At 49.6% G+C, this 25599-nt stretch overlaps 10 protein-coding genes across 10 annotated transcripts; 6 read left to right on the top strand and 4 right to left on the bottom strand.

Annotated features, from left to right (window-relative positions):
* Window positions 1-872: 872 nt before the first annotated feature.
* On the bottom strand, window positions 873-2646 carry N7503_010844 (alpha-1,2-mannosyltransferase ALG11; the record flags this gene model as incomplete). Its single annotated transcript, XM_057070390.1, has 2 exons — window positions 873-2208; window positions 2270-2646. The coding sequence occupies 2 exons, from the start codon at window positions 2644-2646 to the stop codon at window positions 873-875; spliced, it is 1713 nt and encodes a 570-aa protein (XP_056917001.1).
* A 238-nt stretch (window positions 2647-2884) lies between these two features.
* N7503_010843 (putative mitochondrial export translocase Oxa2) lies at window positions 2885-3892 on the top strand (the record flags this gene model as incomplete). The annotated part of the gene is made up of 1 exon (XM_057070389.1): window positions 2885-3892. The coding sequence occupies one exon, from the start codon at window positions 2885-2887 to the stop codon at window positions 3890-3892; it is 1008 nt and encodes a 335-aa protein (XP_056917000.1).
* Window positions 3893-4585: 693 nt separating this feature from the next.
* On the bottom strand, window positions 4586-6497 carry ptcF (type 2C protein phosphatase ptcF; the record flags this gene model as incomplete). Its single annotated transcript, XM_057070388.1, has 3 exons — window positions 4586-4697; window positions 4762-5775; window positions 5827-6497. The coding sequence occupies 3 exons, from the start codon at window positions 6495-6497 to the stop codon at window positions 4586-4588; spliced, it is 1797 nt and encodes a 598-aa protein (XP_056916999.1).
* A 288-nt stretch (window positions 6498-6785) lies between these two features.
* N7503_010841 (transcriptional repressor TCF25 family protein) lies at window positions 6786-8939 on the top strand (the record flags this gene model as incomplete). Its single annotated transcript, XM_057070387.1, has 1 exon — window positions 6786-8939. One exon carries the CDS (start codon window positions 6786-6788, stop codon window positions 8937-8939), a length of 2154 nt encoding a protein of 717 aa, XP_056916998.1.
* A 727-nt stretch (window positions 8940-9666) lies between these two features.
* On the top strand, window positions 9667-10907 carry N7503_010840 (PQ-loop repeat-containing protein; the record flags this gene model as incomplete). The annotated part of the gene is made up of 5 exons (XM_057070386.1): window positions 9667-9771; window positions 9874-10484; window positions 10536-10585; window positions 10643-10701; window positions 10761-10907. The coding sequence occupies exons 1-5, from the start codon at window positions 9682-9684 to the stop codon at window positions 10905-10907; spliced, it is 957 nt and encodes a 318-aa protein (XP_056916997.1). The 5' UTR covers window positions 9667-9681.
* A 550-nt stretch (window positions 10908-11457) lies between these two features.
* Window positions 11458-12454, bottom strand: rpp1 (ribosomal protein P1). The gene is made up of 4 exons (XM_057070385.1): window positions 12325-12454; window positions 12077-12154; window positions 11816-11948; window positions 11458-11759 (listed from the first exon to the last, which is right to left on the bottom strand). Exons 1-4 carry the CDS (start codon window positions 12391-12393, stop codon window positions 11713-11715), a joined length of 327 nt encoding a protein of 108 aa, XP_056916996.1. The 5' UTR covers window positions 12394-12454; the 3' UTR covers window positions 11458-11712.
* Window positions 12455-12663: 209 nt separating this feature from the next.
* On the top strand, window positions 12664-14771 carry N7503_010838 (uncharacterized protein). Its single transcript, XM_057070384.1, has 8 exons — window positions 12664-13023; window positions 13096-13177; window positions 13236-13260; window positions 13325-13603; window positions 13663-13829; window positions 13882-14095; window positions 14149-14334; window positions 14392-14771. The coding sequence occupies exons 1-8, from the start codon at window positions 12804-12806 to the stop codon at window positions 14545-14547; spliced, it is 1329 nt and encodes a 442-aa protein (XP_056916995.1). The 5' UTR covers window positions 12664-12803; the 3' UTR covers window positions 14548-14771.
* Window positions 14772-15107: 336 nt separating this feature from the next.
* N7503_010837 (aconitate hydratase ACO2) lies at window positions 15108-17567 on the top strand (the record flags this gene model as incomplete). The annotated part of the gene is made up of 2 exons (XM_057070383.1): window positions 15108-15152; window positions 15216-17567. 2 exons carry the CDS (start codon window positions 15108-15110, stop codon window positions 17565-17567), a joined length of 2397 nt encoding a protein of 798 aa, XP_056916994.1.
* Window positions 17568-17994: 427 nt separating this feature from the next.
* On the bottom strand, window positions 17995-22974 carry N7503_010836 (uncharacterized protein; the record flags this gene model as incomplete). The annotated part of the gene is made up of 12 exons (XM_057070382.1): window positions 17995-18217; window positions 18269-18727; window positions 18785-19394; window positions 19468-19526; window positions 19606-19632; window positions 19909-19981; window positions 20033-20362; window positions 20420-20582; window positions 20633-21306; window positions 21370-21603; window positions 21657-22695; window positions 22753-22974. The coding sequence occupies 12 exons, from the start codon at window positions 22972-22974 to the stop codon at window positions 17995-17997; spliced, it is 4113 nt and encodes a 1370-aa protein (XP_056916993.1).
* Window positions 22975-23954: 980 nt separating this feature from the next.
* Window positions 23955-25215, top strand: N7503_010835 (putative L-serine dehydratase; the record flags this gene model as incomplete). Its single annotated transcript, XM_057070381.1, has 3 exons — window positions 23955-24040; window positions 24134-24187; window positions 24255-25215. 3 exons carry the CDS (start codon window positions 23955-23957, stop codon window positions 25213-25215), a joined length of 1101 nt encoding a protein of 366 aa, XP_056916992.1.
* Between the last annotated feature and the right edge of the window lie 384 nt (window positions 25216-25599).

Genomic DNA, 25599 nt, shown 5'->3' with positions numbered 1-25599 from the left:
ACTTTTTCAGCTACTTTGTAGCTTATCATCTTATTGCTTCCACGAAGCTTTCTTTGATGCATTTGATGACTTCTGCCCCTTATCATACCCGTCTGCCGTCTGGCTCTTTCGATTCTGTCTTTTGATATACCTCAATGAAGCATTAACCTACACCAATATGATTAAATTGTAACCAATGGCGATTTAGATGTGTACATCCTGCGATCTAGATCTAATACCCTTGATCATGAGCCTGTTTTCCTTGATATTAACATGGTGACTTTTAAACACGACGCAAAAAGTAGTAATTGCGAATTTCCCCGGAATGTCGCCCACGAAGCAATCCAAGTCTCCGCGGAGTCCTCCTACCCATCTCGCGTTGAGGTTTCATGCCTCCTTGTCAATGGATTGGGCCAAACGTATGCTATCGAGGATGCTAGGCTCGGAATTCGTCACGTCCGGCTTTTCGGTCAGAATCATAGTCCTTATGAATGTTATGTATTGTGACTGCCGTCTGCTCTTTAGATCCGGCCACTGCTGAGATTTGCCAACTTTCAGAAAGAAAGTATTGACTATCAATTGATATGGAAAGAGTAGATTGATGACGTGGATCCGGTAAGCCAGGAATGAAAATATGATAAAGTGTTAACAAGTATTAATGTGAAGAGACAGAAGAAAGAAGAATGCCAAGAAGCTCTCTACAGTCAAACCAACTTGACTTACGCTGGAACATACAACAAATTCATACCTACTCTAGGTAGGGAAAGGGTATATTAAGCAATCAAAAGGCATCAGATCAGACAGATATTTACAAAGATGATGACCAAACGAGGAACATTAAGAATTGATCTATGGCAAAAAAAAAAAACACAAGGACAGAACATGCAAGACATCTATCGGGACGCCTGAACCAACTTCTGCACTTGGCGCAACCACTTCTTAGCAAACTCCTCCTCTGTAAATCTTAACGCAGACCGTCTTGCCCGCTGCCGCATCGCAATCTTCTCTTCTACAGGGAGTGCAAGCGCCGCTTCGAACGCCGCAGCGAACTGCTCTTCCGTCTCGGCACGGAACCCTGTCGCTCCGTCACCCAGATCAATCACGATATCCTCCCGGGGCCCGCCCGAGTCATGGGTTACACAGATCAGACCCGCGGCCTGGTACTCGACGACGCAGATACCGAAATGTTCATTCCACATAGCGTTCACACCGACGGAAGACGTGCCGAGGTGGGAAAGCACTGCGGGCCAGCTAGCGTCGCAGAGGAAGGTTGTTTGATCACGGATCTTCAGCTCGTGAGCCAGTAGACGCAGGTTATAAATGTGTGTTTCGTCAGGGCTGTTTTGGCGGACTGAGCCGATCAACACGAGTCGCGGGGGCGGGTTGTCAGCGAAAACAGGGTTTCGGGAGCGTTCTTGAAGGAAGCGGGCAAATGAGCGCAGGACGAGCGGGTGGTTCTTCTCTGGTCGGAATTGTGCGATGTAGAGCAGAACGGGTTGGCGGGTTCTTTCGCTCTCGGCATCGACGGTGATGGTTGATTGGAGCTCTGTTACTGCTGTCGGTGGGAACACGACTGCTGGTGATGCGGGGGTTCCTTCATCGTTGTCGGTGTTTTCGATTGTCTTTCCGGTGCCCCAAAGGGCACGGATGTGTGCTGATGTCCAGGATGAGTTGCACATGACCACGTCCACGTGGCGGCCGACCCAGCCGTAAAGCTGAGCGAAGAGCTGCCAGTAGCGGCGCTTGACGGTTCCCTTGAGTCCCTTGCCGGCGCCGGAGTTGATGCCCTGCACGCCGGTCTGGTCGTCAAGAGAGGCGAGCATGTCGGTTGAGATGGTTGGGTAGTGGACGTATGCGCCAGTGGGGACTGTAGGGAAGAGCCACTTGCACAGCGCCAACGTAAAAGCATATCCCATGGTATCAATAAAGACATCGGGGACCAGAAGCGTGAAAGCATCGTATGCGACCACTAGCGATCCCAGGGATTGGCCTAGCAGGGTCATATACGGGTATGAGCTGCTGACCACGTATTTGCGGGTCGTCAAGTAAAGCAGGACGACTGTCGGGGCGTGCAACTGAATGTTGAATCTATTCTCCACCCGCTCCAGCATATTAGCCTTGGTGGCTTCATGGTCACCAGTGTAGATAGCACAAATAGCTTTCGGCCAGCGCTTCTGTGTTGCGCGAACTGCTTCCCAAAGTACACGTTCTCCACCTCCGCCGGCGTTACTATTAGCCAACAATTAGTAAACAAGGCCACGTCTACACGAGTAGGATGTGTATATCATACCAAAACGGGTGGAAGAATCCAATGATGCCAGCCCATTCGTCAGAGCTAGCTCCCTCGTTCTTTGAACCATCTCCGCTATCACTGCTGGTGGCAGTCTTCGCCCCACCGGAGCTATCAACCTTCTCCCAATCCTCATCTTCACCCTGACTCCGAGCCAGAGAATTTGTAGAAGCCTTAGGTTGTGCTGCCCGCCATTCTTCTTCATCAGATCGCGCCCGCGCGATCACATAATCCCGACGAGATCGTGTCCGTCGGCGAATCAGCCAGCCCGCACCGCGGAATACTAGGCCAAGCAGCGTCCCCGCTAGCCGTGGAAGAAAGAAGGCGGTGGTAATGAGGACCACAAGGGCGAGGATGGCGGTTGACAAAAAGGCCATGGTCGCAGTATGATCAAGATCCGCGCATACTACTAGGAAGTAGTAGAATGGGAAGATCAAACTGGTTTAGATCAACTCAAAGAAGTTGACGTGTTGCTAGAATGCGTAACTTGCCGATACGCGTCACATGATGTGGAGACTGTTTTTCCTTTCTCCGATTCAACTCCAACATTGCAACTACAAAGCACAATTGCGAGTTGAAATCCCGTGGTCTGGGATCTCGGTCCTTTTGTCGGTCATGAACTCTCTTCGCACTTCTTCACGGGCCTTGAGGGCTTCTCGAAATGCCTGGTCGCCGGTAACTCCGTCGCATATCCGATACTTCCACCCGACCAAACCAGCTCCCAACCTCATCAATGTCGCATTGGATGCCTCCGCTGGCCTGATCCATGGTGTACACAATGTCACATATCTTCCATGGGTCGTCTCCATTCCCCTTACAGCGGTTATTGTCCGAACCGCCATCGGATTACCACTACAATTCTTTACACGGATCAACGCACGCCGCGAAAGAGATATAGCGCCCTTAATGCATTCCACCAGAGTGATGCTGGAGAAAATGAGGAAACGCCGTAATGTGGGCCCACGTGAATGGATGAAGGTAGTGCGAAAGGAGAATGAAGATATGCGGGAAAGATGGGGAGTAAATTCCTGGTATAAACTGGTAAACTTCGCCCAGGTCCCCGTCTGGATATCGCTTATGGAAAGTCTCCGTGGAATGTGTGGGAATACAAACGGCCTGGTACCCTGGTTGCTCTCGTTGATCGAACCAGCCAAGGACACAGCAGGAGAAGCCGTCCAGTCCCTCCATTTAACGGTGGAACCATCACTTGCCAATGAAGGCGCACTTTGGTTCCCTGATCTGCTGGCCGGTGACCCGACAGGAGCATTGCCTGTTCTTCTAACAGCATCCATTCTGCTGAATGTGAATATGGGGTGGAAATCCGCTTCTAGACTGGAGATGTCTGAGATGCCGAAGCTCCAGATGTATCAAACGATCTTTTTCTCGGGTCTGCGAGTGTTTATTCAGGTCCTTGCTGTCAATGTTGGATTCTCGGGATGGTTTTATGAGATGCCTACTGCACTCATGATCTATTGGATTACCAGTACCAATGTTGCGACTCTGCAAACTTGGTTACTGGAAAAATACATGTTTTCAAGGCCGCCGATTCCGGCCTACAAGGCTCAGCACTTGAAGTACCAAAATGCTGGGGATCCTTTCAGATTGAAGCTGAAGACTCGTTGAGACTATGGCCGTTTCTATTGCGGAGATCTTGAATGTTCGGTGTCATATGCTACCATTCTTCCGGTTAAGGCTATTGATTGACATCACAAAAGGCTTTCTGAGCCTAAAAATCTGTCTGATATGACTCATACATCGTGTCTTGGACCACTCAGTGCATGACGACTGTCCCGTCACCTTGATTTGCACGGGAAGACAGAAATCTATGAGACATGCTGGGGGAGAAGACAAAGCCACAACTCTCTGAAGCCACCTCGGCAAAAAAGATCGTCTTAGATCTCCATTTGCGCGGCATTGGTGAGCAACTGAATGAAGAAAGGAGCTTGTACAATCTCTTGTATTATATCATTCCTATATGTATACTATTGAATATTCCCAATATTTGAAAATGAACCGGCATTGGACCATGGGCTTTGCTCGTTCCAGGGTTCTATCGTCACGGAAACCACTCAATTTCAATTGTTTCATTCAACTAGGATAGAAAAGTGTCTGTACAGAGGATATCGGGAATAAACAATTAAAGAGAAAACATCCACCCCAGCCGTGTTCCCTGTAAAACTCCAGTAGTGCGGAGGATAGACGATGCTTGAAATCTTGAAATAGATCATTTCTATATTTTGCCATCTTTTCAGCATGAAAAAGAGTCATGCAGGTAAGGCATCGTATAGGAGGAATAAAATCCAAGTGAGAAAGACCTTAAAGCTTAGCCTTAGGGGTCTGTTCTGCGGCACTGGCTTCCTTGTTGAGTTCAACGGTACGAGAATCGGGACCCTGGCCGAAGAAGATGACCTCAACGGTGACATCGTCACTGAGATAAATATTAGCTTTGTATTAGATCACGCATAGAATCATCATCAAGGAACGTAACATACCGGTATCGGCGAGAGTAAGGGCTAGGAAGAGTCAACAAGGCGCACAGCATGTCCTTATCCTTGCCTCCCATGGCATTGCGCACAAGATGGGTGGCAGCGTTCTTGTCCTCAACCACAAATCGGTCCTCAGCACCAGAAATATCATACTGCTGCTGGCGAATTGGGCGGCGCTGGCCTGCGGTGGACACGTCGCCAGCTGCCTCAACAGGTAGGTGCTTCTGGCCGCCGAAAGAGAACCAACCCTGGAGCCAGGCCTTGCTGGACCCAGCACCAGACTGCTGCTGCTCGATCCATTGACCGACCAAGCCAACAACTTCCTCGTTGCTCAGCATCTCCCACAGGCCATCAGTGGCCATGACAACGAAGTCACCCTTGGAGGGATCAATCTTGGTGGTAGTAACGACAGGCTCAGCAGTGACATAAGGGGGCGTCTTGAGGAGTGGGGAGGGAGTGCGACCAAAGAACTGGCCCTTAATCTTGTCTTGGATTTCTTTGCTCCACTTGTAGACAGCATCACCAAAGGCCCGGCTAGGTTCCAATTGGCCCAGAATACGGCCATTACGAGTCACATAGGGCTCACCAGGGTGCTCTTCTTGCAGACGCTTGATCTCAGAGGGGGTGCCACCAGTCAGATCCTCGGAAAGCGCTGTGGCAGTCCATTTTCCGCTGGGGCCGCGACGACCAAGAACGGCGCGGGAGTCGCCTGCAACTGCAACCTTCAGGTCATTGGACTGGGAGTCGTAGAAGCTAAGTAGGGCACAGGATCCCGAGAGGGCGGGCGCAAGAAGCTCCGCGGCCATGCGCTTCGACTTGGACTTGAGGACCTTATCGACACTCTCGTTCACAATATCATGGTCAAGACGAACGAATCCCTGTTTAATAGCAGCATCGATAGCCTCTGATGAGGGTGTCAACACGGACGGGTCAGTGGCTGCAGCTTTGTATGTGGCATTAAGCTCCCGCGCAACATAGGAGATGAGTACGTTGCGGAGCTTGGCAGATGTGGTCCAGCCCCTACCACGTTGTTAGCGAGTCTTCCATCTTTGTACATCAAGTATCGCTCACGAATGGCCGTCAAATACTGCCCAGAAAGACCAGTCACTGCTGGATTCTCCGTTCTTACTAGCTGCCACTGTCGACGGCACTTCAACAATCAGTTCAGCATGGTCGTCCTCGATCGGCGAGTTGCTGGGAACCTGAACAATATCGTATCGAACAACTCCCTTGCCACGATTGACCAAATAAGATTCCTCGTGCTTTCTCAGCTGCTCGGTAGCTTGCTCTGGCGTCAACATGTTCAACATGCGCCGTTCCGAATCGTCGGTCGTTTTCGAAAGCGGTTGGTCTCCGGAGATCGTCGCGGTGTAGAATTGGTCGTTGCTGACCCAAAGAGCGCGGCGTGCCGGGTCTGAAGGGCCCTCGGCGTGGGCAGATGTGATCGCGCTGGAGGCGAATCCTCGAACCTGTGTTGCTAATGACTGAGCGCCGTCACCCTGATACGCATACCACGCCCCGGAAGCGACCACGCCCGAAATCACGGCGAGGGAAAAGTTGCGGAGTTGCATGGAGGATTGCAGACCCGCTGGGATGTAGGATGGACGTCGACCGCCGGAGTATGGCCGTAGGCCTCGTACCTGGTTGTGGGTGAAAGAGAGCGGACTCGGCCGTTTACCGGCAACTTTCCATACTGGGGCGCGCCTAGCAGTACGGAAAGCGTGCACAGTCGCCCGACGCATTGATTCTGACAATATTCACGAATGTGTAGAGGCAGCAGCGATTCTGGACTGTGGTTTTTGAAAAATATCTAGCAAGAGGTCCGGCAAAATGACACTCTAGAATGGTATGGAGGACAACAAGAGAGCGATAGATGATAAGGAGCGTCACGTGTAACAGGTACCGCGCTAGGCCTAATGAAGAAGTGTCGTCATTCCCCGCGGATTTTAATCGCAATTCTAGTCTCTCTGTCGCAAAACTTCGATTTTTGGTTGCATTTTGCCTTTTTTTTTTTGTTTTCTTATTTCCAAATGTCCTCTCGCGCAATTCGGAAGCTCCTGCGCGAGCAGGAGCTGCAGCAAACCGAGCAGCATAATGAGTCAAGCGACGATGATACCCCGCGCCCCACGAAGCCCAAGTTCAATGCGTTCGATCTCCTAAATGCCGGTGATGATGACGACGATGATGAGCCAGAGGAGGAATTGGAAGAATCTGCGGTGCAAGCCCCAGAGCCCGAGCCCGAGCCAACAAAACCTAAGAGTGCAAGCAAAAAAAAGAAGAAGAAGAAGGCCAAGAAGGCCGCCGCAGAGCCAACCAAAGAGCAAGCCAAGGATGAATCTGAGCTAGATGAGATTGATCAGGCCTTGAAAGATTTAGCTGTCAAAGGAGGGCCATCTGGGATTAATCCTTCAGCTGTTCTTGCTTCGAGCCAAGATGCCACCTTCCCAAAAACCACCGATGAGCTGCTGTCGATCGAATCCAAGTTCCTCAACCCTACAAATGAGATGCGCAGGCTGTTTGGAAATGTGGCGTTGGAAAACTTCGATTCGGATGCAGGAGCGGGCCGCCGTCGAGATCGCAATCGGGAAGAAAATGTCGATCTAGGTCGCGCTTTGACGGGTCGATACAGTCCAGCCAGCAGAGGTCAGAGCCTGGGTGGTGTCACCTTACGACGAAATGTCCTCATGCAAGGAAAGGACGAATGGCCTCGAGCTCCAAGCGGAGGACTAGGCATGGAGATGGGGGAAAGGCTTCCTTCAGGTGGCATACTCTACAAAATCTTACACAACGCGGCATACACGGACGTGCAACATCAATTCGAGCTCTGTGTTGAGTCGATGGATCCTCAGAGACTGATCCACCATCTTCAATACAATCCTTATCACATCTCCACTCTTCTCCAGGTCTCTGAGATTGCTAAGCACCAGAGCGACCATGCTGTGTCAGCCGATCTTTTGGAAAGAGCACTGTTCAATATTGGTCGCTCTGCCCACTCATCCTTTGGCAGCAGACTCAAGGATGGTGAAGCCAGACTTGACTTTTTGCATGCGGAGAACCGAGAGTTATGGCTTGTGGGATGGAGATATATTGCGAATCTAGGAATGAAGGGAACATGGCGAACAGCCTACGAATGGGCCAAGCTACTTCTCAGCTTGAATGATTCCGACCCCTACTGCATGAAGTTGATGATCGATTCTCTCGCATTACGCGGTCGAGAGTATGCACAGTTTGTGGAGCTGTGCACTCAGACTCGCTTCCGCCGCGATTGGGCTGACCTCCCAAATATTCAGTGCTCTTTAGTGATGGCATATATTCGTTTGAAAAAGCCTCAGGAATGTCGCCAGCAGCTTCACCGCGCCATGTCTCGCTTCCCGTGGATCTTTAATCGGTTGGCTCAAGAATTGGACCTCCAACATATCCCCAAGCATATCTGGGGCAAGATGCCTCCCACTGGATCCCATGAGCTTCTCACAGAACTTTACATTGTCCGTTCTAAGGACCTTTGGAACACTCCCGAAGCAGTATCCCTGATTATGGAAGTTGCCGATACTCTGTCTGGAGAACCAGAGCCCATTGAGCCACCTGAGATCACCTTGGACATTGCTCGTCATGTAATCTTGTCGGACACGCCCAGCGTCACCACTCATCTCCCTAACCGTTTCGTGACCGGTCGACTCTCTGCCTCGGATCCTTTACCTCCGTATGAATCAGAAGCCTACCGCCAACAGTCCGACCCTACTCCCTCTTATATTTCGCGAATACCCGAGGCCGGACGGCCACAGTGGCTACGCAATCTTCTAGACCAGGTGGGCCTTCAAGAGGGTGCCGATGGGGATGAAGATCTCGCCGAAGATAGCGCTGGTAACAATGCAGGCGGTCGCCCGCGTGGATTGGAAGGGGATGGACAAGTCCTTGAGCAATGGCTCTTGCAGGATGGTTTAGAATCCCTACAAATGTTCCTGACTGAGCACGGTGTGGACCGTGGCAACTGGGGCGACGTTGTAGACTATGCTCCGCTGACGGATTATTTGGAGGCTCTCTCGGAAATCCAACCAGAGACATCTCGACAGCGGTTGCTGCATGGCCCAGTCCAGGAGATCATCGGAGACTTTGCAGTCACCATGCTTGAGGATGAACTTGAGATGATGCAGGAAGAGATCTCCAATCCTAGCGATTTGGATTGAGACCAAGGCGTCGGATAGGATCCATTTCTATAGTTTCCAAGGGTCACGCCAGCTCTGGAATGAAATGTAAAAACTTCCAGCCTCGGAAGGTTGCATGAAAATCCCTTTAATCAAGTTTCCCTATTGAGAAAGTTCACGCGTGACCGCGTTGTGGCTGTGTAGATGCAGATGCAGATGTAGTTTAGTATACATATGATGGCCAGCGGGAATATATACAATTGGGCAATCGCTGTACATACGTCGCGCGTCGAAACCAACATTCCATACAGAAATGACTACGAGCATGTCAAAAGACTTGGCCAGTAGCAAATATTAAGATTCAATCTCATCATCTATAGATCGCGTCTACACTCCGAATCTGCATTGCATATGCAGGTAATCAAGTAGAGCCGCATCGCTGATTGGCTGATCAAGTGCACGTTTCACCTTATCGATGCAACAGGTGCAGCGTACTAATTTTTTCATCCTTATCTATTTTAAAAACTCAGCAGACTAGTGCTATACTTTTTTTCCCCTCTTCCTATTTGAAAGAGTTTCAAGCTTTCACCTCAGTCTTACTCAAGCCCATGCGCGCTGACATTCTCCGTCTCAAAGCTGCCCCGGAAGTGATCCAGGGTCGATTGTGTCATAGCACGGCCCAGCCGCACCCGCAATTTTCTCACGGCCCCCGCGAAAACCTTGAAAGCATTCTCGGGACTTGCGACCGCACAAATCTGTGAATCTGGCGCATATTTTAAACGACATGACGCTAGACCCTATACCCCTTACGCCGTCCGAGGCGGCGTCCGGGCTTCTGGGCTCGGTGTCTATGACTTGTTGGGTTTTCTTGTTGGTACGTCACCATAATCCAACCGAGACGGGGGTGGACAGCGCAAGCGCGCAACAAAAAACAATAAGAACAAAACAAAAAGGATCTAACAATTCCATTCAATAGGTCCCCCAGCTAATCGAAAATTACCGCAACGGTAACGCGGAAGCAATTTCTTTCCTTTTCGTTCTCGTCTGGTTCATCGGTGATATCGCCAACCTCATAGGCGGTTTACTAGCAGGCCTAGTACCCGTCATTATTGCAATTGCCGTATACTTCTGCATCGCAGACGGTGTTCTTATCTCACAATGCCTATACTATAAAGCACGGAACACCCGCCTCGAGTCCGTGCACCGGCGCCGGCGCTCCTCAACCGAGACGTTTGATCCCACGACCCCGCTCCTTGGTCGCCGGTTCAGCGATTCACTAGAGGGTGCCCATGGGCGGCGGCGGTCGTCGGGTTCTTGCCGTGGCTACCAGGGTGCTGGGCGCCGGGATAGCCAGGTTGAGGATCCGTTGGCGAAGATCGTGGAGGAGAGTGAGTACGGACGCAAGGCCTGGCTGAAGAACTGTATCAGTGTGTTGGGCATTTTCGTTATTGGCATGGCTGGTTGGACGATTGCTTGGCAGACTGGAATGTGGACGCCAGCGCCAGCGCCGCAAGCGCATGCGAGTGCGGTGGACATCGCCCTTGGTGGGCAGATCCTGGGATACTTTAGTTCTGTTTGTTATCTGGGGTAAGTGTTGTGCCTGGTGGTGGACTGAGATTGATGCTGACTTTGCGATAGAGCGAGATTGCCTCAGATCTACAAGAACTACAGTGACAAGTCATGTGAAGGTGTGTCTATCCAATCTTTGTGTCTCGTACAGAACACGAACTAAAATCGCGGTATAGGCTTGTCACTCTTATTTTTCATCCTCTCTCTTCTGGGTAACCTGACCTATGGCGCCGGGGTATGTGATACTTGAATTGCTGTGCATAGGAAAACCAATCAATTACTGACATTACGCAGATCCTGGCCCACTCGATGGAACGAGAATATGTTATAACCAACCTGCCCTGGTTGATTGGCTCTTTGGGAACCATGGCCGAAGATGTGGTTATCTTTTGCCAATTCCGCATCTATGCTACACAGGAACCCCTGTTGGCAGTGTCTTGAGATTGTCTCTCTTTTGGATCTTTAACTGTGTTTGTACTCGCATATATCGTGCTGATCCATATGCAACCGTTGTACCCGATGGTTTTTATTTTGACGGACTGTCTGCATGCGTTTGGCCGGGAAACGTTTTGGAGCGAACATGGCGTTTTTTATCATGGTTGTTGCGGAGTAGTTAAGCCAAAAGCAAATCAATAATAACACTTTATTCCACGAGCACGCAAGGCCGCATTCATGTTTTGAAAGTATATCCATTTGATAGGCCCGTATTTTGCTCCTACGTCATACTACACCAGTCCTCAGATTACAAGTGTGATCGATCAACTACGGAATTACCCCAGACCAGAATTGAAAAGAAGCATTTCATAGGTCGTGGCGCATATCATAAAGACCATAAACAAGCCGAGACTCATCTATGGGGCAATCGAAACACAACCTACATCTACCTGCCAGGCCAGGGCATAAACCATGATCAAATAAGAAAAAAGTTGTGCCAAACGTCTCTTGAATTCCCCTAATAACTTGGAAGCAACATAAGTTTCGGAATCACAAAGGCATCCGATCGATTCTACCTCCGGCACTCGAGGCGGAGGTAGACCGAGCACCCAGTCTCCATTGAATGTCCTTGTCCGTTTGAATTTTGCTATTTTCTTTTTTTTCTTCCCCGTGATTTAGGTCTTCGTAGCAGGGGTCGTGGAGTATCGAGTACAAGAGAGAATCGTCGAGGGAGCCGCAAGGCGGCAGCGGGATAAAAGGTAAGGTAAACGGCAAAAAGGAAACGACTTCAACTTCGGAACGGTTAAACCGCTTAGTCGAAAAGTCCGAATCCCATGTCGTCATCGGACTCCTCCTTCTCTGTGTGGGAGTTAGTAAACCATCATAGTGTGTAGACCACTTGAGCCAAAACTTACCCTCAACCTTCTCCTCAGCGGCGGCCTCGGCGGGGGCAGCAGCACCACCGGCAGCGGCGGCACCAGCAGCGGGAGCAGGGCCAGCGGAGCCAACGTTGGTCAGCATGTCCTTGATGTCCTTGCCCTCAAGAGCCTGGTAGAAGAAAAATCGTGTAAGTCCGTGATCTTGAATTCGTTGTGCATGGGCAAATTCCCCCCGATTTTTCGTAGACAAAGCGGAGAATGCGATTGATTGTTGAATAGGCGGGTTCAGAAATTTACCTTGGCGAAGATGGTGGCCCAGATGGGCTCAACCTCCTGGATCTTGGCGGCAGTCAGGAGAGTCTGGATCTTGTCGGCCTGTGAAACGATATTGAGATTAGCCGATGTCTCATATATGTTGTAGCGCAGCAGATCCAGCGCCCGCCATTTGCCTCTCCCTATGCGATCCAAGAGTCACGTAGAAGAACTCCTGGCGGGGGCTTGTCCACTTCACATCTTCAACTTCCTCGATCTCAGGAAATACGTACAGAGATCTCAATGCCATCATCGGCAAGGATCAAAGCGGCGTAAGAGCAGGCGAGCTCGGAGGTGGACATTTTGTCGACTGGGGTTGACCGGGTTGAAGTTAGTGATGGAAAGAGAAGAGAAGAGTGAAGGGTATCAAAAGCCTATCCGAACATGGCAACTGCTTCTTGGCGTGTGTGGGAAAAGCCCTCGCTTAGGGCTTGGCTAAATCGGGACTAGTGCATCCCTCTTTCCCGTGACTTTGAGGCAGTCTGCGCTACTCCCAATCCGGCCCGGATGACATAATCCCGTAGTAATCAGCGTATCGCAAGACCATATCAATCGGTCCCGAACTGACATCACAGACTGTGGGGTTTCCACGAACGCATTATCATTCTATTTCACGTGTGATATTGTTCCAGATCTCAGATCTGCTTTTACATCATCTTCTCATCCTGTATTGATTTTGTCCCTACCTGACCTATTCCCGACCCTTTCGATAATGGACTCCCCCGCCATCCCGGTCCCGCTGGATCCGCGGGAGCAGCCCATCCTCGAACGCCTGCTTCGGACCCGCGACTCTCTCCTGCTCCTCAAACAAGACAAGTCGTCCTACATTAAGTCTCGCGATGTCCTTCCTCTATACGAGGAGGTTATTGGAGAAGTGGAGAAGCTCAATGCAGCTCGTAAAGAGCAAGACCGCCGCTTGATCCATAACCGATGTGAGTAACGAATAGGCCGATAGGCCCGTGCGTTCCCCATGTACAGCGTGACTTACCGCCAATGATTGACAGTGGACTATGTGTTGGATGATTGTTTCCAGTTGATTTCCTTGCTCTTTTTAACTGTGGGCAAGAATAATGAGGCCCCGGCAGTGTAAGCAGACTATCGACTACCCCGCGGTTCCCTTATCAGTACTGATTTCTTTGTCTAGGTACTCGCTAGCAACTACCATCCAGGTATTTCTTTGAGACTAAGCTCCCATTGGTATTCGAAATCGCCTCTAACCTTTTTCTCTTATAGCGTCTGCTTGACCACCTTGAAGAAGCTGGGTTTTACAGCTCTAAAGATTTGAATTCAATCACGAAGACCCTCGAATCGATGCGGGAAACTCTCGAGCGCGGCCGCAATACATACTCACCAGCTCTTCTGACCCTCCTTGAAAGTCGATTAGAACAATGCCAGATTTCCCTGGACAGATTGCAGAAAGGACTTGCGGCCTTGGCCCCACCCTTGGCCCAGACCCACGAGACCCTGGTTTCCATCCTGCGCTCCACGTCTGCAGTTAACACCCGCTCGAAGGTAGGCATTAGATCCCTTTCCTTTGTTTGAGTTACGCTAAAGTACTCTCCTGGAAATAGTTCTCGGCTACGGAAGTAAACGGCCTTCGAGATCAATTGAAAAAGATCGAGAGCCAGATGAAGGATGGGAACTTTGTGGATTCCGAGGGTAACATTCTTCCTGGCCAGGATGATGTCAAATCACTGATGGAGCGATGCTGGCGGTGGACGGAGATTGTTCTTGAGCGGTATGTTCATTGCCCATGATAATAATTTTTTTCGTGACTAATTTCAATGCAGGCAAGGCAAAGTCTTGGAGCGCTTCCAGGACCAATATGAGCGTCTGCTTGAAATTCGCAACCAGCTAGACCGACTGTCAGTCACGCAGGCCTGGTCGCTTCGAGAGACAGACCTCTTCGGATACCAGCGCAAACTCGATCGAATTGATGAGGCCCGCGTCAATGGCAACTTTGTTGACGCTGAAGGGCAACCTGCTGATCTCCACGCGCAGAGGGTAAGTAATGGCGTTGTATTCATCGCAAAATCACCATGCTAATTGAGAAACAGACCCTGCTGTACCTTATTCGAAGAAGCTATGCATACATCTACGCCCTTCTGATCTCTTCAGAGCCCGTGTCCGAGGCTTTGCTACCGGTCTACAACCAACTGCAGACCCTTCGTCGCTGTCTAATCGAGGTCAAAGAGTCTGGCGGCGTGTCAAACTCGAGAGAGCTGTACCCATACAGCATGAAGGTATGAAACCGGTCCCCTCAGCACGCATTTTTCATTATGGTCGTCTAACTGAAGCAGCTCAATTCAATCGACAACATGCGCGTTGATGGAAAGTTCTATGTTGGCCCCGACATTCCTGAGGGCCAAGGAAGTGTGAACGCCCTGCTCGCAGAATGCTATGATTTCGTCTGGGAACTGCGGGCCGCCGTGGCAGATGATGAAAGCCAGTCCTAATGACTGCCTCGACCGCCTTGTTTATTTCTTCATTTCCATTATGTGTTGTTCCTACCCATCTGTATGATGGATTGGCCATCTATGAAATGCCCCGGATGCTTTGCCACTGTACTTTTTGGGCTTGACCTAATGACTTTTCCTTTCTTGTATTCACGAGGCGTTTAATATGTGGCAGTCTTGAAATCGATTTTGCTACTGGTACTACTTACGGAGGGAGGGCTGGTATCTGAGTATTGAATCTTGGAACAATTTATCTCGAAATTACTTCATCTTCTATGTTGCTTGTAAGGTAACAATATAATGCCATTGTGTCATCCTAGCCATGATTGTTACCAGACCGGGACTCTCCATTTTTATACAAATGACCATTAACATAAGATCGCTACGTAATCTGTAGATCGTATAATCTGATTTCCCCACAATTCTTTTAAACAACCGGTATCGGCGCAACATCCGGCCAATCAGGGCCAAGGCAAATAATTCAGACTCCGACGGCGAAAAAAAGCCCTTGAAACCTCAACCCTGACTCATCCCCAGTTCTCATACCTCCACATTTGAAGATGGTGAGCCAGCTAGTTTGGCAGCGGGCTAATGCCTCTCGCAGGGTGAGTTCTAGAGACTCCAGAAGGCTGAATGGCAGGCATTGAACCTTTACTGACCTCAAACAGCTGGCCGCGCGCCTGTCCCCACAACGAATTACCCGTGGCCTGGCCACCGAAGCCTCCTCCTCCCGGATGCCGCCCTACCCCAAGATTGTCCGAAACCTCGAGCAGGTTCGCAAGGTTCTCGGCTCCGATCGTGCCTTGACTCTTGCTGAGAAGATTCTGTACGCTCATTTGGCCAATCCCGAGGAATCGTTGCTTTCCGGTACCAACAATGGCCGTGACATTCGCGGCAATGCCAACTTGAAGTTGAAGCCCGATCGTGTGGCCATGCAGGATGCCTCCGCCCAGATGGCCCTGCTCCAGTTCATGTCCTGCGGTCTGCCTTCAACCGCTGTTCCTGCCAGTATTCACTGCGACCACATGATTGTTGGTGAGCGTGGTGCCGACACTGATCTTCCCGCCTCGATCAAGGGTAACAGCGAGGTGTTCGACTTCCTGGAGAGTGCTGCCAAGCGTTACGGTATTGAGTTCTGGCCCCCTGGTGCTGGTATCATTCACCAGAGCGTGCTGGAGAATTACGCTGCCCCCGGTCTGATGATGCTTGGTACCGACAGCCACACTCCCAACGGAGGTGGTTTGGGTGCCATTGCTATTGGTGTTGGTGGTGCGGATGCCGTCGATGCCTTGGTCGATGCCCCTTGGGAGTTGAAGGCGCCTAAGATCCTCGGTGTGCGCCTTGAGGGCAAGCTGAGCGGCTGGGCCTCTCCTAAGGATATCATCATGCACCTCGCTGGCAAGCTCACTGTGCGTGGTGGTACTGGCTTCATCGTCGAGTACCACGGACCTGGTGTGGAGACTCTGAGTTGCACTGGTATGGCTACCTGCTGTAACATGGGTGCTGAGGTTGGCGCTACCACTTCGCTCTTCCCCTTCTCGCCTAGCATGGTGCCGTACCTCGAGGCCACTCACCGTGGTCACGTCGCCAAGGCTGCTGCTGAGATTGCTGCCTCTGGCCCTCAGAACCTGCTGCGCGCTGATACCGAGGCCGAGTACGACCAGGTGATCACTATTAACCTGTCTGAGCTCGAGCCTCACATCAACGGTCCATTCACTCCCGACCTTTCTGTCCCTCTGTCTAAGTTTGCCGACACCGTTCGCGAGAAGAGCTGGCCCGAGACTTTCGGTGCTGGTCTTATCGGTAGCTGCACAAACTCTTCCTACGAGGATATGACCCGTGCTGAGCACTTGGTCAAGCAGGCCACCGCCGCAGGCTTGAAGCCTAAGGCTGACTTCTTCATCACCCCCGGTAGTGAGCAGATTCGTGCCACCCTCGAGCGTGACCAGACTTTGTCCACTTTCTCCGAGGCTGGTGGCATTGTTCTCGCTAACGCCTGTGGTCCTTGCATTGGTCAGTGGAACCGTACTGATGAGACCCCCAAGAACGAGGATAACGCCATCTTCACTTCTTACAACCGTAACTTCCCCGGTCGTAACGATGGCAACCGTCGTACTATGAACTTCTTGGCTTCCCCCGAGCTGGTCACTGCCCTCGCCTACTCTGGTACCACTACCTTCAACCCCATGACCGACTCCCTGACCACCCCAAGCGGCGAGGCCTTCAAGTTCGAGGCCCCTTCGGGCTTTGACCTGCCCAGCGCTGGTTTCGAGGCTGGTAACCCCAAGTTCCAGCCTACTGCCGCCATCCCCGATGCCAGCGTCGAGGTCTCGGTCTCGCCCACCTCTGACCGTTTGGCCTTGCTGGAGCCTTTCGCTCCCTTCCCCGAGGGTGACCTTTCCGGTCTGCAGGTTCTGTACAAGGTCAAGGGCCAGTGCACAACTGATACCATCTCGGCCGCTGGACCCTGGCTCAAGTACAAGGGTCACTTGCCCAACATTTCTGCCAACACTCTCATCGGTGCCGTCAACGCCGCCACTGGCGAGACCAACGTCGCCTACGACGAGAACGGTAACAAGTCCGGTATTCCCGAGCTCGCCGAGCAGTGGAAGAACCAGGGCAAGGAGTGGCTTGTCGTTGCTGAGGACAACTACGGTGAGGGCTCTGCCCGTGAGCACGCTGCCCTGCAGCCCCGTTTCCTCGGAGGCCGTGTCATTGTCTCCAAGAGCTTTGCCCGTATCCACGAGACCAACCTGAAGAAGCAGGGTGTTGTCCCTCTCACCTTTGCTAACCGTGAGGACTACGACCGCATTGATGCCTGTGACACCGTCGACACCGTCGGCCTGTACGACACCCTCAAGGCCGGTGGCCAGGGTGAGATCCAGCTGCGCGTCACCAAGCGCAAGACTGGCGAGACCTTCCTTGTCCCTACCAACCACACTCTCAGCAAGGACCAGTCTGGATTCATCCTTGCCGGTAGTGCCCTGAACCTGCTGGCCAAGCAGGCTCAGAAGTCATAGAGAAGAAGTGAAGTTTACGTTTCTTTATGAAACAATAAAAGTCGGTTTCGATCAGGAGTTGATGATCCGGGCTGGGCTGCGGGATGCATATATAGCCATTTCACTTTTGTATCTTTGGAGAACTTGGATTTCTGTATTTTTTTGTTTTGCGAGCTAGATGATATCCAATGTGATCTGTATTCTATGTTTTGATTCATTCCTACTGGGTTTACTAATGATCCCACTATTAGATCGTCATGTTGAATATACTACTGTCAAAAACCGAAATGTCTGTACTGATTAGCCATTGTATTCATCTCATATGCACAGACACTCCTTGGCCACTCAATGTACAAAATCACTCTAACGGTTCTAGGTAAGTATGACTGCATCTGAAAGAATAGAATGAACACTTCAACCAAACAAAATAAAACAGATATTGCTCGCTTTATATAGTCTGTTGGGTGAGGTCATAAAGTTTGCGAAGTTCTGATTCCGCACCGAGAAGCGTCGCCGGGGAGTCGTTCTCAACCATAACGCCATCTTTGATCAAGATAACCCGGTCAAACTGTCGAATATTTCCAAAGCGATGGATGACAGAAACGACAGTTTGAGAGCTGAAATGATCCGCTATGACCCTCTGCATGAGAGCCTCGGTATCTAGATCGACGCTATTTTCACAGTCAACTCATGGATTCGTTCTTAGTAAGAGTGTGACGCACCTGCTTGTAGCCTCATCCAAGATGAGGACGGGGGATCGAATAACCATAGCTCGAGCAAGAGCCAATAACTGCTTCTCGCCAACAGACCATTCTGAGCTCTTGAGTTTCATCTCCAAACCTCCCCCAGAACTTATCCTGTTCCATAACCCAACAAGGTTCAAAGCCTGTTGAATCGTTTCATCCGAGGTTCGCTTATACGGATCCATATTCAATCGGACAGTGCCAGGAAGAAGAAATTGATCCTGAGAGACAACACTCAAACATGCACGAAGAGAATCAGGTTTGAGGCCGGCCAAGTTCGTCTCGTCAATTTTGATGTATCCATCTTGAACCTCCATCATCTGGAGAAGAGCAAGTACCAATGAGGTTTTGCCACTTCCGGACTGCCCGCATATAGCGACCTTCTCTCCCGGAAGGATGTTTAGAGAAAGACCTTTCAGAACCGGTGCGGTAGAAGGACTGTTAAAGTCTGTTAGGTATTCACAAAACATCAGCCTATGAAGCAGGTTTACTCACTTATACGAAACAGTTAGATTGGCAATTTCGATAGCGCCTTTCGAAAACGACGACTCTGTAGAGCAAGCATGATCAGATTCCGATGGAGTGTCTTGCAAGAATGTTTTCACACGATAAACTGCGCCGATGGAAGTCTCCAGCGATATCCAATAATTGATGAGCTGTGCCAAAGCCTGGTTCAAGGTCATGATCATATAGAGCGCAACACCGACAGAGCCCCCAGAAAAGTGATCTCGTAATGACGCAGTGATTGCAATAAGAATAATGGCCATTGTTCCAGTGATCAAATCAAGGACCAATGTCAACCACTGTTGTATGCAGTATAACATGTAAAATGGCTTTTGAGAAACGACAAAGCTACTCTCGAAAGCTTTCTGGAAATGTGAAGACCAGCCGAGTGCCTTCAGAGTCGTGATTCCTTGCATTGTCTCCAAGAAGTGAGAAACAAGTGGTGCTTTTGCTTCAATATCTAGCAATCGTACTTGTCGTGATGTACGCAAGTAATAGCTCTGAACAAGGCATATAACAGCGACCAGAACGGGCATTGCTGCAGTGAGATACTTGCCAAAGACACAAGCAATTATGACCTTTGCAATACAGCTTGCGCTACCTATATTTCATCAAGTTTATCAGCAAATTATTATTTTCTCAAGAGATAGGCGGATGGGGGCTTAGCAACCTACTTCCAGCTACGTTGATTGCGTCAACAGGAAGATTCATATCAATGAGGGTCATATCTTCACTAAATCTGTCATCTCGTCAACTGTGAAACCGTTTAAACCCAATTAGAGAGATATACTCTCTATAAGGTCTGTACATACCTGTTGACCAGCGATCCCAAATCGGTACTATGCAGAAAATGAAAGGGGGCCCTTTGCACATCCAATTGGTGAGCGGGATTCGGTGGAAAAAGGCACAAGCACATTACTAGAAGAAGAACTCACCCGAGAACTGATCCCAAGAGATCTGAGTGCATTCGTATGGCCGTGCGGTTTATTATTGTGATGAACAATAGCCTTGCAGATATCAGCCTTAGAACAACTTGAATACTCCGAAGCGGTTGAGTTCCTTACCAAGAACCTGCCATTAATCCACAGGTTGATGCAATCAAAAAAACTGCATACACTCCAAGATACATGCCAACATGATCTTTCTGATCCTTTGCATTGGCGCTCGACCATTGTTGGATCCAAACAGCTTCGAAACGTCAGCAATCCATATTTAATTGGAAATTTTCGTTCAACCTACATGCCACATTTCCACAGGCCGCCTCGAGATTCATTGCTGCAATGAAACACACTACTACCCCAACTCCGGATCTTTTTAGGTAAAAGCGATAGACACCCGACCCGCCCTTCTGTCTGGATTGGTCATCTTTCTTGTCCTCACGGGACTTCGTGTTTGCTGTATTGTCAGTAGACTCAAGAGGGCTAGTCTCTTCCGAAGGCCCCTCTGCAAACTCCCACTCGCCTAGTGATTCCGGCTTATCTAGTTCAATTTCCCCCTTGGACTTAATTTGACTGCTGAGTATGCCATTATTGAGACTGATGGTGTTGTCGGCAAAATGAACTAAGCGAGCTATGACAATTCAATACCGTTATGATCTCATCTTTCGGAAAGAAGCCAAAAACTCACGATTCTGTGTGACTATGATGACCGTTTTGCCTGCTTCCCGGAAATAGCCATTATCGCTGAATAACTGCGTTGATATGGAACTAAGGGTTTTGGGATCAAGTCCAGCAAAGATGTCATCAAGAACAATGGCTTCTGCTTTGGAATAGATCGCTCGAGCGAGTGCCTAGGACAGTAAATTAGATCATATAATTACGAGAGCACAGGTGAACATACAATACGCTGTTTTTGCCCTCCACTCAGAGCCACTCCACCGCTGCCGCAGGTGAACATGTCACCTTGAGGGATTCTTTGGAGGTCCCCCTTCAGACAACAGACCTGTAAGACGAAGTCGTACCACTTTTCATCAATCTCACCATGCCCAGTGATGTTACTTCGGATGGTATCGTTGATAATCCAAGCGTTTTGAGAGCAGTAAGCGATACGTGATGTCTTGACAGTCAATGTACCCTCTCGGAGAGTTGTTTCACCCATAATGCTTTCTAGCAAAGCGGTTTTGCCAGACCCAACAGGGCCTGTGACCAATGTGATTGACTTTCTTCCGATCACGAGATCAACATTTTGCAGGACTGGCTGTGAATCAGAATTCCAAGAAAAAGATGCGTTGTCCAAGATAATCAGTTCATCGTCCTGCTCCCTATCATTAATGGTATCCAAATCTTCGGGGGAGATTTGAGTATAAAACTCCTCAATTCGGTTGAAGCATGCCTCGGATTGAAACAGGCCAGGAGTTGTTTGAATAAATGTGAGCAATGGGCTGGTCAATAAGCTGATCAAGGAGAGAGATGTGAATGCTTGAGCAGATAGGAGGTACCCGTTTCCTTTCACAATCGAGACAATTGCATATACCAAGAAAGTTGCAAATGGTGCAAAGTCAGATGGTACATTAGCTAGAGGAGTGAGTAAGGGGTCTTTTTGCGGGGGGTGAATAACTCAGTAGGACATGAACTTACATAGAGCAATTGTCCAAATTAATAGCTTCCGAAAGTGTTGTGAGGTTTGCAACTCTAGCTCTCGCAATTCAGTCACAAGACTATAAACTGCTTTATTCAATCCCAACATCTTCACCGCTTTGATGTTGCTCAAGACACCTGCAGTCGTAATCACTCTCTCTCCAATTCGTTGGACCCAGAGTTGCTGGCTAATTTTGAATCTTTTTGACACAGGAAGCGAGGCAGCAACGGATACTGAAGATGGTTAGTATCCATTTCTCAGCATATCGTGGGGAAGGCCTCCATACAAATGGATATCAATGCGGGTACCACACAGACAGCCCCCATCTCCCGCTCAAGCAACCAGATTGCGATAATGATCTCCACCAAGCAAGCCCATATTTCATGCAAGTTGCGCAGAACCCTGACGATCCTATCTACATCAACCTCCATGAGGGTGACAGCTTCTGATTCCTTGACATCTACCGTTCTTGATTGCATTAGCCTCCTATGAATCATCGATACCAGCCCTGCCCTTATCATTGTCACAAAGCGGAAGGCCTGTCGCCAATATATGGAAGTAACAACTGCCATGCTGAAGTACTCAAGGACAAAGGCACCGATGAGTGCTTGTCCAAAGTAGTCAGGGGAAGCCTTCGGCCTACTAACATAATTCACAGCTGCTGTGATCAAAAATGGCTGACAGAATTTGAAAGCGATCAAGATCAGGCGAGGAATTATAGCAGACAAAAAAGGCCAGAAATATGCTCGAAGCGTTGCTCGTATTAGACGATAGCGTTTTGTCTCGTGACTACCCTTGGTCCATGCTCGATGTATCTTTTCCCCAGCGAGCGATGCCTGCAAGCTGTTATCCACGTCAGGTAGGTCATCCACCTGCAAGGCGGCACGGTATCCGTTTTTGAAAACAGAATTTGTCCAGGTAAAGAAGCTCCGGCCCCAAAGTCCGTGGATCTCCTCTTTACTAGCCTTGTCTCTGACATCCGGCAACAAGATTGCCTCTTTGTTTACTGACTCTGCGAGGGCAACCAGTACCGTCAATGTGAAAATGGCCGTCCAAATGGACCGGCAGGTCTGATCGGAGTTAATAAGCCACAATGAGCGTAGTCTGGGGATGGACAGAACACTGCCTAATGAGAAATATAAGCTGAGTAGATAGGAAGGGTTGATCGCACGCTGATCAGCAAGAAAGGAAAGCACGATTGCAGTGCCGTTGGCCGCTGTGTCCAGAATGGAAGATGCCAAAGCGATATTTGTGAAGAGAGCTTCATCACGCAGTCGGAAGGCCAGAAAAGCACTACTCAGAGCAAATAACAGCGAGAGAAGTATCTGGTTTTATGATTAATGACGAGTGACGGGTTTCCTTTGGGTATTGGATGCACTTACCAATTTATAAATGGCGAGTTTAGGTGAGCTAAGTTTGATGGTTTGTTTGCGCCAGATGAGTATGTGGGGTATAGCGAGTAAGAGAAAAGTGCTTGCAGGCAAAACCGAAAAGAAGACATCTTCGAAGAATAGCGTGAAATCAAACGCCCGGCAGTTGGGGTTTACTCTGACCACAAAGGTGTTGTCACTGTTGGAACAAAACGCCACTGGGGACTCGGACATTTTGAAGAACCCAGAAGATTTAGAATATCGTATCCAAAGCAGGACACACTTGAGGACTGCTAGAAGCCAAGATTGAGGGCTCTGATCGCTAGGAGTTTGTTCAGGGTATGTGGCATTGACCCAGATCCTTTGAGCGGTATCTTATCAAAGTGGCTGTAGCTAGGACCATAAACGAACTCGCTAGTCAGCTGTGTAGCGCTGTATGCGTCCCCGTGCTCGGGACGCAAGCCCTCGAGTCCCGCAATACACTACGGTGCCAATTAATCAATCGGTCAATCTTGCACGTTTGTACAAGATAAACGGCTTTATTGGTTTGAACCGTTTATAAAACCAACTATCACACGATCTTCAAGCTGTCCTCGGCAACTAACGGAAGGTGTCACGACTCGCGAGTATGACAGAATGCTGTCACCTTATCGCGAATGATACACCACGCATATCTTCACCTGCCGAGATCCAATAAGACGTCACATCATGACGACCTGCATTAAAGGCGCGGAATCCGTCGGGCGTTTACGTGGAGACGCTTGGCAATGAGTTTATATTACTTGAGCTCTCATTTTTAGTCAAAAACGCTACACTTACTCTTCTAAGTCCTGGTATTTTCCTGCTAAATCCCAAAGAGTGCCTTCCAATGTGTCCTTGGAGTTTGTCCCTTATCGGCACGATAAGCATATCGCGTCGAGATTGCTGAGGCGCGTCGTACCCCAGGATAGGTACCTAAAAAAGTAACAGGCACATACCTTATATATTAGGTGACTGGTCCTTGAAACTGATCTTTTACATACTTGACCAAATGCTGTACATCTCACAACCGTTGCAATGTTCCTTGTGTGGCAAATGACATGTCAGGCACAGGGCGCGCTTTGCCCGCACAGCCGATAAGATACGTGCGGGGGAAATTCGCCAGTATAAGATGAATTTGCCCGCCCTAGACTTGACACGGTACTCAAGTGCACTACCCCTTCAATTCAGTCGCAATGCATCAGTCAACCCCCATTATCAAAAAGCCATGGATCGAAACACCACTCATTGAGTCGGCAACGCTATCCAAGCTCGCAGGATGGTAGGTTCCCTACAAAGTCAAACCCTCATTCCTACCCAAAGACAAGACCAGCAGGGCAAATACGAACCAATTCGTCAACTAACAGGATCGCAGTAAAATCTTCCTCAAACTCGAGCTCCTGCAGCCATCCGGGTCTTTCAAATCACGGTACGCCAATCATTTCATCCCAAGCGGTCTCTTCTACTCCAGCCTCAAGATGCTAACGAAATTACAGCGGAGTTGGCAACCTAATCCTCTCGGCCATCAAAAATCCAGCCAACAAAAACAAAGCAGTCCACCTCTACAGCTCCTCAGGCGGAAATGCCGGTCTAGCAGCCGTCCACGCAGCCCGCGACCTAAACTGCGCCTGCACAGTCGTCGTCCCCCACAGCACAAAACCAATGATGATCAACAAGCTCCGCTCCGCAGGCGCAACGGACGTGGTCCAGCACGGCGCAAGCTGGTTCGAAGCAGACACATACCTACGGGAGAGCTTCATCGAAAAGCAACCATCGCCTGAAGAGAACGCGGTAAACGTATACGTGCCTCCATTCGATCATCCCGATATCTGGGAGGGTGCCGGAAGTATGGTTGATGAGATTGCGGCGCAATTACCAGCCCGCGAAAAGGGTGGGCGTCAGGTGGCGGGTGCATTCCCGGCTGATGCGATCGTGTGCAGTGTTGGTGGTGGAGGTCTTTTCAATGGTGTTGTTGCGGGACTTGAGAAGCATATGGATGAGTTTGGGAGTGGGACTGATATTCCTGGTGTGAAGAAGGTGCATGTTTTGGCTGTGGAGACTAAGGGAGCTGATTCGTTGGCGCATTCTTTGAAGAAGGGCCAGCTGAGTTCGTTGGATGCTATTACCTCGCTTGCGACTTCACTTGGTGCGCTTTGTGTGGCTAAGAAGACTTTGGCTAACGCTAAGTATCCGCCGCCTGGTGTGCAGGTTAGTAGTCTTGTTGGATCGGATGCGGATGCTGCGAGGGGTATTTTACGGTTGGCAGATGAGATGCGGTTGCAGGTTGAGTTAGCTTGTGGGATCAGTTTGGAGGTTGCTGTTGCGGGACGGTTGAAGGAGGTTATGCCTGATTTGAATTCGGATAGTCGGGTTGTTGTGGTTGTTTGTGGTGGAAGCAATATCACGGCGGAGATGATTGCGGAGTTTAGACAACGTTTAGATGAAGGGTGGGAATAGATGAGGGTCCTAGATTTTAGAAGGTTCTCAATAAGCCAAAATGTATCTCGCTTATAGGCTAACTTCCAAGGTTATTTACGACGTTAAGATGTCCTAAATTTAATTCTTGTCTATTGAACGATACGGTGGTCCCGTTCGATATATGTTTGATAAGATATACATCCATGGATCTACAGATCTCCATGCTCTATGGGGGCTCTCAAGCCCTGGAGCCATTTCATCCTCCGACGGGGCATTCCGAGGTTTCAAATATGCAAATACATAATTTATTCGTAATATTCGTAGTTATGCGCAATATAAGGACATGGCCTAGTCTAAGTTCATATGCAGTAGAAATAGGCTCTCGCTCAAAGACAGTTCTCCCAATCCACCAGGAATCTAGCA

Source organism: Penicillium pulvis (genome assembly GCF_028828015.1).
Source record: "Penicillium pulvis strain IBT 33274 chromosome Unknown scaffold_8_segment0_segment0, whole genome shotgun sequence".
NCBI lineage: Eukaryota > Fungi > Ascomycota > Eurotiomycetes > Eurotiales > Aspergillaceae > Penicillium > Penicillium pulvis.
The sequence above is the reverse complement of the archived record's forward strand: the minus strand, read 5'-3'. Positions and strand labels throughout refer to the sequence as shown.

Bases quoted from the DNA above. Each gene is read 5' to 3' on its own strand.
- N7503_010838 (XM_057070384.1), top strand. From the start codon at position 12,804: ATGGACTCCCCCGCCATCCCGGTCCCGCTGGATCCGCGGGAGCAGCCC. The intron at 13,024-13,095 runs GTGAGTAACGAA...AATGATTGACAG, and splicing joins CCGCTTGATCCATAACCGAT to TGGACTATGTGTTGGATGAT. The intron at 13,830-13,881 runs GTATGTTCATTG...ATTTCAATGCAG, and splicing joins ACGGAGATTGTTCTTGAGCG to GCAAGGCAAAGTCTTGGAGC.
- rpp1 (XM_057070385.1), bottom strand. From the start codon at position 12,393: ATGTCCACCTCCGAGCTCGCCTGCTCTTACGCCGCTTTGATCCTTGCC. The intron at 11,949-12,076 runs GTAAATTTCTGA...TTCTTCTACCAG, and splicing joins GGGCCACCATCTTCGCCAAG to GCTCTTGAGGGCAAGGACAT. The intron at 11,760-11,815 runs GTAAGTTTTGGC...ACTCCCACACAG, and splicing joins CGCTGAGGAGAAGGTTGAGG to AGAAGGAGGAGTCCGATGAC.